General features: G+C 35.1%; 1 protein-coding gene across 2 annotated transcripts in view; it reads right to left on the bottom strand.

The window, feature by feature from the left end:
- The window catches only part of CTNNA3 (catenin alpha 3), a 1,813,915-nt gene that overhangs the window by 68,156 nt on the left and 1,732,685 nt on the right, over positions 1–13,074 (bottom strand). For both annotated transcript variants that reach the window (XM_023205116.1, XM_023205115.1), the window contains exon 16: positions 3,518–3,623. In XM_023205116.1, coding sequence (XP_023060884.1) covers positions 3,518–3,623 — 106 coding nt within the window. The remainder of the gene's footprint in view (positions 1–3,517; positions 3,624–13,074) is intronic.

Raw genomic sequence — 13,074 nt, forward strand, 5'->3', positions numbered from 1 at the left:
CCATATGACCCAGCCATCCCACTACTGGGTATATACCCAAAGAATTATAAATTATGCTACTACAAAGACACATGCACACGTATGGTTTCACTTCTTTCACTAAGATTTAGTGTCTCTCATAAAAGTGAATGCAATAAAATTCTAAAATAAAGAAAACTATGGGCATATATAGGCTTCAGTCACATAATCAAACCCAGAAATTTTGACTTATATTAGGATAGAGTTTGTTTTTGCCGTAAATATTAAATGCTCAAAAAACAGGATTAATAAAATTTTATAATATAGTAACATAGAAAGACATATGTTCTTTAACATTAGGAATGTTATTAGTTTATTATAATTAGTCTTTGTTTCTTATTCCTTATATCCACAAATACAATATTGAATAGGAGAGAGTGCTTCATTTTCCAAGAAAGAGAGTATAAGCATACTGAACAAGAGTAATCATTATAAAAAGAAGCCCAAAAACCTTTCCCTCTGACTATATAAGCAAGGAATAATATGAAATAGTTGTAAAAAATCCCCATTTTTTTTCCAAAAGGGAAATAAATATGTACTATGAAGTTGAACACAATATAAAAGCCACAAAATTATATTATACCCCAGTCTGAAATACTAATTGAATATCTCAACACATTAATGAAAGCAACAGATTTTTCAACTAAAGTGTAAAATAATTCTAAGGATGTAGCAGCTGCTTAGAAATACTGAAATAAACATGAGAAATCTAAAAAAAGGAAATCAAAATGTTTATAAACACCAGTCTGTATATTAATTATGCACTTTATGCATTTTATATCTTTAGTATTATCTTTAGTATTCTACTAAATAGCATTTTTCTTTGAATTTTAAATATTATATTAGAATATATTGTAAACCCAGAAAACCTACCATTATAACATTTTAATATGTATTGATTTTCGAAGAGCAAAAATAAGCAAAAAATTGACAGCCTTTCCTATAAGATCTGAAACAAGACAAGGTTACCCACTGTCACCATTTTCATGCAACATAGAACTGAACGGCTAGAACCATTAGCTAAGAGAAAGAAATATAGAATATCCAAATTGGAAAGGAAGAAGTCAAATTGTCCTAGTTTGTAGATGACATGATCTTGTATTAAGAAAAACCTAAAGGCTCTACCAAACAAACAAAAAAATCTCTTAGATTTGATAAACAAATTCAATAAAGTGGAAGGATATCAAATCAACATGCAAAAATCAACAGCATTTTTACACACAAATAGTGAACAATCTAAAAAAGAAATCAGGCAAGCAATCCTATTTCTGATAGCTACAAAAATCAAAACACCTAGAAATCAATATAACTAAGGAGGTGAAAAATCCCTACTATAAAACTATAAAATACTGATAAAAGAAATAGGAGACAAAAAAGATATCCTCTGTTCATGTATTGAAATAATTAATATTGTTAAAATGTCCATACTGCCCAGAACAGTATACAGATTCAGTGTAACCCCTAGAAAAATACCAATGACATTTTTTACATAGATAGAATAAAAACATCCTAAAATTTACATAGAACCACAAAAGACCCTGAATAGCCAAAGCAATCCTGAGAAAAAGAGAAAAGCTGGAAACATCATACTACCTGTTTTCAAAATATATTACAAAGATATAGTAACTAAAACTGCATGATACTAGCATAAAAAGACCCACACATAGACCACTGGAACAGAATGGAGAACCCAAAAATAAATTCATATATTTATAGCCAACTGATTTTGAACAAGTGTCAAGAACACACACTGACAAAAGGACAGTCAATAATCAGTAGTGGGAAATTTGGATATCTATTGCAGAAAAATGAAACTAGACCCCTACCTTTCACCATATGGAAAAATCAAATCAAAGTAAAGGCCTAGCATAAAATCCAAAACTATAAAGCTAGTAGAAGAAAACACAGGGCTTCAGAACACTGATTTTGGCAAAGATTTGATGACTAAGACCTCAAAAGCACAGGCAACAAAAGTAAAAGTAAACACATGGGATTATATCAAACTAAAAAGATTTTGCACAGCAAAGAAAACAATTATTAGAGTGACAAGACAACCTATAGAATGATAGAAAATATTTTCAAACTATTTGACAAGGGACTAAAATACAGAATACGTAAGACAAATCAACAGAAGAATAAAACAAATTTAAAAATGGACAAATGATCTGAGTAGTCATCTCTCAAAAGAAGACATACAAATGGCCAACAGTTATACGAAAAATGTTCCACATCATTAATCAACAGGGAAATGCAAATCAAAACCACAATAAGATATTATCTTATCCCAGTTAAAATCGCTATAATTGAAAGAACAAAAAATAAATTCTGTCAAGAATGTAGAGAAAGGGGGACCCTTATACCCTGTTAGTGGAAATGTAAATTAGTACAGCCATTATGGAAAATAGGAGTTTTCTTTAAAAACGACCACTACTAATAATAAACTAATAATAGAACTACCATATGATCCAGCAATTCATTACTGGGTATTTATTTAAAGAAAAGGAAGTCAATATGTTGGAGAGATAGCTGCACTCCTATGCTTACTGCAGCACTGCTCACAATCCAACTGTCAACCAGTTAGTTAGAATCAATCTAATTGTTCACCAATGAATGAATGGATAAACAAAATGTGGTATACAAAAACAATGGAATATTCAGCCACAAAGAAGAATGAAATCCTGTCATTTGTGGCAACATGACCAAGACTGGAGGACATTATGTTAAGTGAAATAAGTCAGGTACGGAAAGACAAGTACCACATGTTCTCATATGTGAGAGTTTTAAAAGTTGATCTCATAGAATTAATGAATAGAATAATGGTTATCGGGGCAGAGAAGAGTAGTGGAGAGCGGAAGATAAAAATAAGTTGATTAAAGGTACAAAAATACAGTTACATAGAAGGAATAAATTCTAGTCTTCTATAATATAGTAGGCTGACTATAGTTAATAATTTATTGCGTATTTTAAAATAGCTATATGAGAAGATTTGGAATGTTTTCAAACCAAAGAAATGATACATGTTTGAGGAATAGTATATGCCCATTCCCTAATTTGATCAATACACAGTGTATACATGTATAGAAATGTATGTACTCTACAAATGCAATTATTATATGTCATTTAAAAATAAAATATAATGAAAATAAATGTTAAAAATACATAACCAAAGAAGAAGGAAATATAATGTATCAACAACAACAAAACTCAGTTTTGTAATTACAATTGATTACAATTAATTGAGCATATTTGATGCTGAAGAACTGATACTAGAAATAATTTGAGTATATTTTAAGCTAAAAAAAAAATCTGCCCTAAGAAATAATTAAGCTTACTTATAATCGCCCATTACCTAGTGTATTAATACTGCTATTGGAAATTCAATTACAATTTAGAAAAAATGGTTGAATAGAGTACAAATTTAACTTTGCCCAAATCAATGTTCTAATGGCAAAGAGTACATAGCATGAACTTTTACCATGTCCATTTGTAAGTAACTCACCTGATTAGCAATCTGCCGAGCAAGGACATCCATCCTTGATCCTGATTCTGATATCATTTTCGCTGCATAGATCACATCGGTTGTATGCTTTAGTGGTCCTTTGCCTCTGGGGAAAAAGAAAAAAAAAAATATATATATATATATATATATATATACGTTAGCTGTGGTGTTGATGAAAAAATAAATGTTAGCTATGGTGGTTCATGAAAAAATGTATAAATCTATCCATTCATCCATCCGCATATGTAAAAGATTTGCATCCCAAAGAACGGCTATTGGTTTTTTGTTTGTTTTGAGATAGAGTCTCACTCTGTCGCCAAGCTTGAGCACAGTGGTGCAATCTCAGCTCACTGCAACCTCCGCCTCTCGGGTTCAAGCGATTCTCCAGCCTCTGCCCCTCGAGTAGCTGGGACTACAGACACGTGCCACCATGTCCGGCTAATTTTTGTATTTTTAGTACAGACGGGGTTTCACCATGTTGGCCAGGATCGTCTCGATCTCTTGACCTCTTGACCTCTTCATCCCCCCGCCTTGGCCTCCCAAAGTGCTGGGACTACAGGCGTGAGCCACCGTGCCTGGCTGGCTGCTGCTTTTAATATTTTTATTTTGAAAAGACCACTATTAGACTCCAGTATTAAATAATTTTTTTAAATGCCAGCCTGTTGTGTTAAGAAATACACCAGAGAAGATGAAGACCTTTTGATCTTCATTCCCAGGTGTTTATTATAGTAAAACTCAACCTAGAGATACCCTTCATAGACCTAGATACCTCAAGACAAAAGCATTTTTCTGATTCTAGGGAGAAACATATTATTTTGGATATTATATGTATCCAGCAGTTCATTTTTTATCAGCAGTCTGACTTTTAATATTTCACATTTTTTCTGTTGCTATATTTTCGTTATTTTTAAAAAACAATTATTGATGGTAAAATTCATTCATTTTTATGGGGTACATGTATTATTTTGTTATTTATACAGGCATAGAATGTGTAATGATTAAGTAATGGTATTTAGGGTGTCCATCATGTCAAGTATTATTTCTATTTGTTGAAAATATTTGAAGTCTTCTAGCTATTTTGAAATATTCAATACATTGTTTTAAACTATAGTCATCCTACTCTACTATTGAACATTTGAATTGCTCTTTTAACTGTATGTTTGCTCCCATTAACCAACCTCTCTTATCCCCCCAAATCCCAATAAACACCATGCCAAGCCTCAGATAACTATCATTCTACTTTCTGCCTCCACGAGAGCAATGTACTTAGCTCTCACATATGGAGGAGAACATGATATTTGTCTAACTTATTTCACTTAGCATAATGTCCTCCAGACTCATCCATGTTGTTGTAAATGTCAGGATTTCATTCTTTTATGGCTGAGTGTTTCATTGTGTGTGTGTGTGTGTGTGTTAATAAAACATTTTATTTATCCATTTATCCATTGATGAACACTTACGTTGATTTTACATCTTTGCTATTGTGAATAATACTACAATAAAAATAAGGGTGCAGGTATACTTTTGATATGCTGATTTCCTTTTCTTTGGATAAATACTTAGGTGTGAAATTGCTAGATCATACGTTAGTACTACCATTAGTTTTTTGCAAAATCTCCATATTGGTTTCCATAAAGGCTGTACTAGTTTACATTCCCATCAACAGTGTATAAGAGTTCCCTTTTCAACATACCCTTGCCAGCATCTGTTTTTTTTTTTTTTTTTCTTTTAATAATAGTAATTCTAAATGGGGTAAAATGATATCTTATTGTAGTTTTGATTTGTGTTTTCATGCTAATTAGTTATGTTGAGCATGTTTTCATATACCTATTGGTCATTTGTCTTCTTTTGAGAAATGTCTATTCATGTCCTTTGCCCGCTTTTTGATGGGATGATTATTTTCTCCTGTTGAGTTTAGTTCCATGTAGTCTGTGAACTTTAGGCCCTTATTAGATAAACAGTTTGCAAATATTTTTAAATATTAAATATTTAAATACTTCAAATATTAAATATTTTCTACTATTTAACAGACTGTTTACTCTGTTGATTATTTCTTTTGATGTGCAGAAGCTTTTTGGTTTAATAAGGTCCCATTTGCCTATTTTTATCTTGCCTGTGCTTTTGAGGTCTTAGCAATAAAATCTTCGTCTAGACCAGTGTCCTGAAGCATTCCCCCTGTGTTTTCTTCAAGTAGTTTTATAATTTTGGATCTTATGTTTAGGTTTTAGCTGATCTTGACTTGATTTTTGTATATGGTGAGAGACAGGGGGCTACTTTCATTCTTCTGAGTATGATTATCCTGTTTTCCCAGCACCATTTATTGAAGAGCCATCCTTTCCCCAGTGTCTGTTCTTCCCAACTTTGTTGAAAATCAGTTAGTTATAAATGTGTGAATTTATTTCTGGGTTCTTTATTCTGTTCCATTGGTTTATGTATCTATTTTTATGCTCATATAATGCTTTTTTTGGTTATATAGCCTTATGATATGTTTTGAAGCCAGGTAGTATGATGTGTCATGTCCTTTTTCGTGTTCTTTTCCTCAGTATTGCTTTGGCTATTTGGGGACTTTTGTGGTTCTATTAATACGTAATATTTAGGATTGTTTTTTCTGTTTCTATGAGTAAGGTCATTGCTCTTTTGAAAGAATTCCACTGAAAATGTAGATTTCTTTTGGTAGTATGGATATTTTGACGATATTAATTATTCTGATCTATGGGCATGAGATATTTTTTATTTTTTGTGTCTTGTTCAATTTCTTCCACCAGTGTTTTATAGTTTTGCTTGTAGAATTCATTCCTTGTTTGGTTAAAATTATTCCTAGGCTTTTTTTTTTTTTTTTTTTTTTTTTTTTTGGTAGCTCTTTTAAACAGGATTGCCTCTTGATTTCTTTTTCACATTGTTCAGACTGATGTATAAAAATGCTATTGATTTTTGTATGTTGATTTAGTATTCTGCAACTTTCCTTAATTTACCAAATCTAAGAGTGTTTTGGTGGAGTATTTAGGTTTTTCTTAATATAAGATAATTTCATTTCATAGAGGGACAATTTGGCTTCCCTTTTTCCAATTTGGATGCCTTTTCTTTCTTTTTCCTGATTGCTCTGGCTGATAACCTTCAGTACTAGAATCTTGAAGGGGAGTTATAAAAGTGGGCATCCTCATCTTGTTCCAGATCTTGATAGAAAGGCTTTCAGCTTTGCCCCAATCAGTATGATGTTAGCTGTGACTTTGTAACATATGGCCTTTATTATATTGGGGTACGTTCCTTCTAAATCTAGTTTCTTGAGAGTTTTTATCATTAAAAGATCTTGAATTTTATCAGATGCTTTTACTGAGCCTATTGAGATGATCACATGTTTTAATCTTTCATTCTTTTGATATGATGTATCACATTTATTGATTTGTGTGTGTTGAATCATCCTTGCATCCCAAGGATAAATCCCACTTGATTAACATGTATTATCTTTTTGGTGTTCTGTTTGATTCATTTTGCTAGTATTTTGTTGAGGGTTTTTGTGTCTCATTCATCATGGATATTGACCTGTAGTTTTCTTTCTTTCTTGTATTCTTGTCTGGTTTTGGTATGAGGATAATGCTGCCTCATAAAATGAAATAGGGAGAATTCCCTCCTCTTCAATTTTGTGGAATGGCTTGAGGAAAATCAATGTTAGTTATTCTTTGTAAGTTTGGTAGAATTCAGCAATAAAGGATCCAATTCTAGGCTTCTCTTCATTGGGAGACTTTTTGTTACTGATTCAGTCTATTATGCATAATTCTGTTCAGATTTTCTATTTTTTCCAGACTTGATCTTGGTAGGTTTTGTGATCCCAGGACTTTATTCATTTCCCCTGTGTTTTCCAGTTTGTAAATGTTAACTGTTAATAGTAGTGTCTGATGATCTTTTGCATTTCTGTGATGTCAATTGTAATGCCTCCTTTTACATTTGTAATTTTGTTTATTTGGGTATTCTCTCTTTTCCTGGTTAGTCTAGATAGCAGGTTATTTAATTTTTTATCTTTTCACAAAACCAACTTGTTACTTTATTGATATTTTGGGTTTTGTTTGTTTGTTTTTTAAGTCTCTGTATCATTTAGTTCTGCTCTGATCTTTATTACTTCTTTCTTTGTACTAATTCTGGATTTAGTTTGTTCTTGCTTTCCTAATTCCTTGATGTGTGCATCATTAGGTTGTTTATGTGAAACATTTCTACTTTTTTATTGTAGCAATTTATTGCCATGAACTTCCCTCTTAGCACTGCTTTTGCTCTATCCTATAGGTTTTGGTATATTGAGTTATTTTCATTTTTTCAGAAACTTGTTTGATTTGCTACTTAATTTCTTCATTGACTTGATGGTTGTCTAGGAGATTGTTGTTTAATTTCTATGTATTTGTACAACTTCCAAAATTTCTCTTTTTATTGATTTCTAGTTTTATTTGATTGTGGCATAAGAGGATAGTTGGTATGCTATTAACTTTTTAAAAATTTGTTAAGATTTGCTTTGTGGCCTGACATATGGTCAATCCTACAGAATGTCTATGTGCTTATGGGAAAAATGTATATTTCTACGACTGTTCAATAAAATGCTCTGTAGATTGGCCTCTTAGTTCAATATGGTCTAAAGTGCAGTTTAAATACAATGTTTCTTTTTAAATTTTCTCTCTAGATAATCTAATGCTAAGAGTTGAGTGTTGAAGTCTCAATTATTACTGCATTGGAGTACATCTCTCCCTTTTGATGTAATAATATTTTCTTCATATATCTGGATGGTTTCATATTGGGTGCATATGTATTTATAATTTTTATATCCTCTTGCTGGATGTATCCCTTTATCTTTAATATAATGACCTTCATTGTCTCTTTTTTATTGTTTTTGACTTAAATATGTTTTTATCAGATATAAATAGAGATACTTATGCTCACTTTTGGTTTCTGTTTGCACAAAATATCTTTTTCAATCCCTTTACTTTCATTCTATATGTCTTTACAAGTTAAGTGAGCTTCTTGGAGGCAGTAGATAGTTGGGTCATGTGGTCCTTGTTTTTGGTTTTGTTTTTTGTTTTCAAATCCATTCAGCCCATCTCTATCTTTTTTTTTTTTTTTTAGATGGAGTTTTGTTCTGTCAACCAGGCTGCAGTATAGTGGCACAATCCAGCTCACTGCAACTCCCACCTCCTGGGTTCAAGCGATTCTCCTGCCTCATTCCTGAGTAGCTGGGATTATAGGCATGCGCCACCGTGCCCGGCTAATTTTTCTATTTTCAGTAGAGACGGGGTTTCAACATGTTGGCCAGACTGGTCTCGAACTCCTGACCTCGTGATCTGCCTGCCTCAGCCTCCCAAAAGTGCTGAGATTAAAGGTCTGAGCCACCATGCTATTTCTTTTAAGAGCAAAATTTAATCCATTTACCTTCAAGGTTATTATTCATGTGTCAGGACTTATTTCTGTCATTTTGTAAATTGTTTTCTGGATGTTTTCCTTTTTTCTTATTTTTTATCATTAAGGTTTGGTGTTTTTCTGTAGTTGTACTATTTGAGTAGTTTCTACATTTGTGTGTTTACCAGTAAGTTTTATACTTTTCTGTGTTTTCATGATAATAGATATCATCTTTGCACTTTCAGATATAAGAACCCTTTAAAGGAGTCATGAAAACACAGGAAAGTAATAAATTTGCTCAGTTTTTGCTTGTCAGGGAAAGACTTTATTTCTGTTTTATAGCTGAAGGATCAATTTTGCTGGGTATAGTGTTCTTGATTGACTTTTTTTTGGTTCTTCTCCCCCCAGCTCTCTGAATATATCATCTCGTTCTCTCCTGATGTGTAATTTTTCTGCTGAAAAATCTGCTGTTAGTTTTAATAAGGTTTCCTTTATATTTGACTTAACATCATTCTCTTCCTGTTTTTAGAAATCCTTTCTTTGTATTTGACTTTCAACAATTTGGCTATAACTTGCCTTTAACAAGACCTTTTTAGGTTGAATCCATTTGGGGATCTTTAAGCTTTCTGGATCTGGATGTTCACATCTCTCCTAAGACTTGTAAGTTTCCAAGGATCGTTTTACTAAATAGATTTTCTATGACTTTGGACTTCTCTTCAACTTCTGTTTTGAGTTCAAATTCTGGGAATGAATACCCAGAATTTGAAACTTTGGTTACTTTATGGAGCCCCATGTATTACACAGGATTTGCACAATCTTTTTAAATTATTTATTCTATTTTGTCTGACGAAGTTATTTAAAAAATCCTTTATTCCCGCTATAAAATTATTTATTGTGCATAATAAAATCTGTTGTTGAAACTCTCACATGAATTTTGTATTTCATTCATTGAATTCTTAGTTCCAGAATTTTTGTTTCTTTTTTATGATACTTATCACATTGGTAAATTTCTCATTTATGTTCTGAATTGTATTTTCTAATTTTTTTGTATTCTTTATCTGTGTTCTATTGTATCTCACTGAGCACTGAGCTTTTTAAACATTATTACTCTGTACTCTTTTTTCATCATTTCATTAATTTCTTTTTTATTGTAGTATCTTGCTGGACAATTATTGTGTTTCTTTAGATGTGGCATATTTCCTTGACAGTTAATGTTTCTTTTGTCCTTTCATTGATATATTTGTATATGGTGTAAGTCACTTCTTTATTTTTTTGGATTGGCTTTTGTAGGGGAAGGTCCTGAAGGTCTATCTGTAGCGTTGCTTTCATAGGGCACTTCAGCTTTGATTTGGGGTGCATGCAGTAATGTAGCCTCTATGTGATTCATTTGTCTGTAAAGAGCCTCAGTGGTGTCTGTGATTCCCTCTGTCACTTAGGCTGTGGCTGTTAGTGCAGGCTGTGGTAAGGCTTTGTAGAGGGTGGGAACTGCAGGTGGGTTGGTCCTCAGGCCTCAGTGGTGGGCCAAGCATGCCTGTCCTTGGGACCCTAGGCAGCGTGCATGGGCACCAAAGTAATTAGGTCTAAGCAGGCTAATTCTTGGACCTCCAGGTGGCTTTCTTGGGTTCTGGCAGTGGCAGTATTGGGTCATGTGGTTCATTAAGCTCCTGGGTAGCATGCACGGCATGAGCAATGGCCATAGCTGTGACAGGACAAGCCTATGGGCTCACAGATGAAACATGCTTCTGTTAGTGGTGGCTGTTATGAGCTGAGTGGGCCTGCCCTTAGGCCTCTGAAATACTTGCACTGATACCAGTAGTAGCGGGTGGGGCAAGATAATCCCCAGGTCCCTAGGCAATGTGCCCAGGCGTGGGGGATGTTGCCAGGCCAGACAAGCCTGTCATTAGGCCCCTTCTGTTGTGCCACTGGTATAGGCTGTGGTCAGTAGGCCAGATGAAACCTGGGCTCCCCTGGTAAAGTGCTGGGTGGTGACCACAATGGCAGCCATGAGCATGGAGAATCCATCCTCGAGGCACGTGCAAGTACCCTGTGGGCCTGTTTCTGGGAATTGGGGTTATTTTCAGTGACAGCAGCCGCAGCCAGTTGGCTCTCAGGCTCTTGGAAATATGTGCTGCAGGGTCCAGAATTGGCGGAAGCAGTAGCAGTGGGGAGCCAGTCTTCAGAGCATGCGCAAGCTGAGGATTGCTGAGGAGGCAGAGTTGCTATCAGTAGCAGCAGCCCCAGGCAGGCAAGTTTCAAGTTCTGGGAGCACATGCTTTGGCTCCCTTTGTCTCAGGGGCACTCTGCTTTGCCTGCTACACCACCCATACCCTGGGGTGCAAGATGCTGTGTATTCTATAGTGCTGAGGTCCCTGCTGTTCTGCTGAATCTAATCACTCTCATGCCACTGCAGTCCTGTAAGGGATGTAGGGAGATGTCAGTGGGGTTCTAGGGATATAGGAATGCAGGGGCTGCTGGGCCCCCAGGAGAGATGCAGTCTGGTTTTTGGTCACATTCTCAAAATAACACTGTGCTGCAACTGCTTAGGACTCAGGGTGTGCGTGGGACCCAGCAAGAGCTACCTATGTGGAGCGATGCCATCACACACTATACAGGCTGCTCCCTGTGGGAGCCTTATGGTCTGCAGGGGTCAAGGAAGTCTCCTGTGACTAGGGTGGCAGGAGTCTATGATGGGAATGTGGACTGCTGGGGCATTTCCCATTTTCCCACACTGGGGTGACTCTCCAAGCTCCCAGGTGATCCTGACCAAGCTGGCTGCCTTGCTTCCCTGTTTTTGTGGTTTGTTTGTTTGTTTTTTTGTTTTGCCGCAGGTGTTTCCTGACACTCCTCTGTTGAATTCCAGTGTTCTGTCTTAGACGTTGTATTCAAAGTATGATTGCATCCTTGCTATTTTAGTTTTTCTTTGTGGAGGAGGCAATTGCTGAATGCCTCTAATCAACCATTTTGGAGTCCCTGTTCCAATCTTTCTCTTTGAAATCTGTTTTCACAGTCATTAATTGTGTTTTGTTTTTATCCCATTATTTATTCTCCACAATTGATTCAAACATGGAAAGTCCAAGCCTAAGAAATGTGTAATCTAAGGCCTTCCACATGGAAACACGAATTAAATTTATCTTCTAGTTTGTGTCATAGTGGTTCTCCTGCTTTCAAAGAGGAGTTACCCCAAGACTTACCTAAGTAAATCCATTAATTCTAGCATCACTTCAAAGGAAAATGTTGACAGTATTGCTGAGATAAGTGGAAAAAAAATCCAGAAAAAAATGAATTAGGTCTTAGGACAATGAAGAAGAAGTACTGAAATGACATACTATCTGTTCATCTAAAAGAATCCAGCCAAATGTTGGTGAAATATAAAGTCTGGTGCTGCACATTGGTCGATTGGTATACACATCTTGGGTTAGCCAAGAGGATACTACAGTTGGAAGTGGAGAGTGGTGGCCTGGGTCTCTTTACATGATCTTACCCCTCCCACCCTTTGATCTGATCTTGTTTGCTCATTACTAAGTTATGCTATTTAAGCATCATGATTTAAGCATGAGAGAAAGAAAGAAATTTTCCTATAGGGAAAGGATGGGATGTCTAAACTCAGAGAGTACCAGAAAGTCAACAAGGCCTACAAGAACACCATTCATGTATTCTTCCTTACATGGTTTATTTTGGTTCCTCTCAGTTCTCCCTGAATCTGTTTACTTGCTGTTAAGTAAAAGAAAAATGTCTGGGAGTGGCTCATGCCTGTAATCCCAGCATTTTGGGAGGCTGAGATGGGTAGATCACCTGAGGTTGGGAGTTCGAGACCAGCCTGACAAACATGAAGAAACCCCATCTCTATTAAAAATACAAAATTAGCTGGGTATGGTAGTGCTTGCCTGTAATCTCAGCTACTTGGGAAGCTGAGGCAGGAGAATCGTTTGAACTCAGGAGGCAGAGTTTGCAGTGAGCCGAGATCATGCCATTGCACTCCAGCCTGGGCAACAAGAGTAAAACTCTGTCTCAAAAAAAAAAAAAAAAAAAAGGAACTATATCACTATATCAGAGTAGCTGAGCATACTATAAAGCTGGAGTCATGTTATCTTGGTTCCTAATGCCACAGAATAAAAGTTAAGTTGATTTCAGTATTCTGCAAGGTAAGAAAAAAGCAAGAAGTACGCTTTTAAGTTTTGGAAAAA

The sequence above is a fragment of the Piliocolobus tephrosceles genome, chromosome 9 (genome assembly GCF_002776525.5).
Source record: "Piliocolobus tephrosceles isolate RC106 chromosome 9, ASM277652v3, whole genome shotgun sequence".
Classification (NCBI taxonomy): domain Eukaryota; kingdom Metazoa; phylum Chordata; class Mammalia; order Primates; family Cercopithecidae; genus Piliocolobus; species Piliocolobus tephrosceles.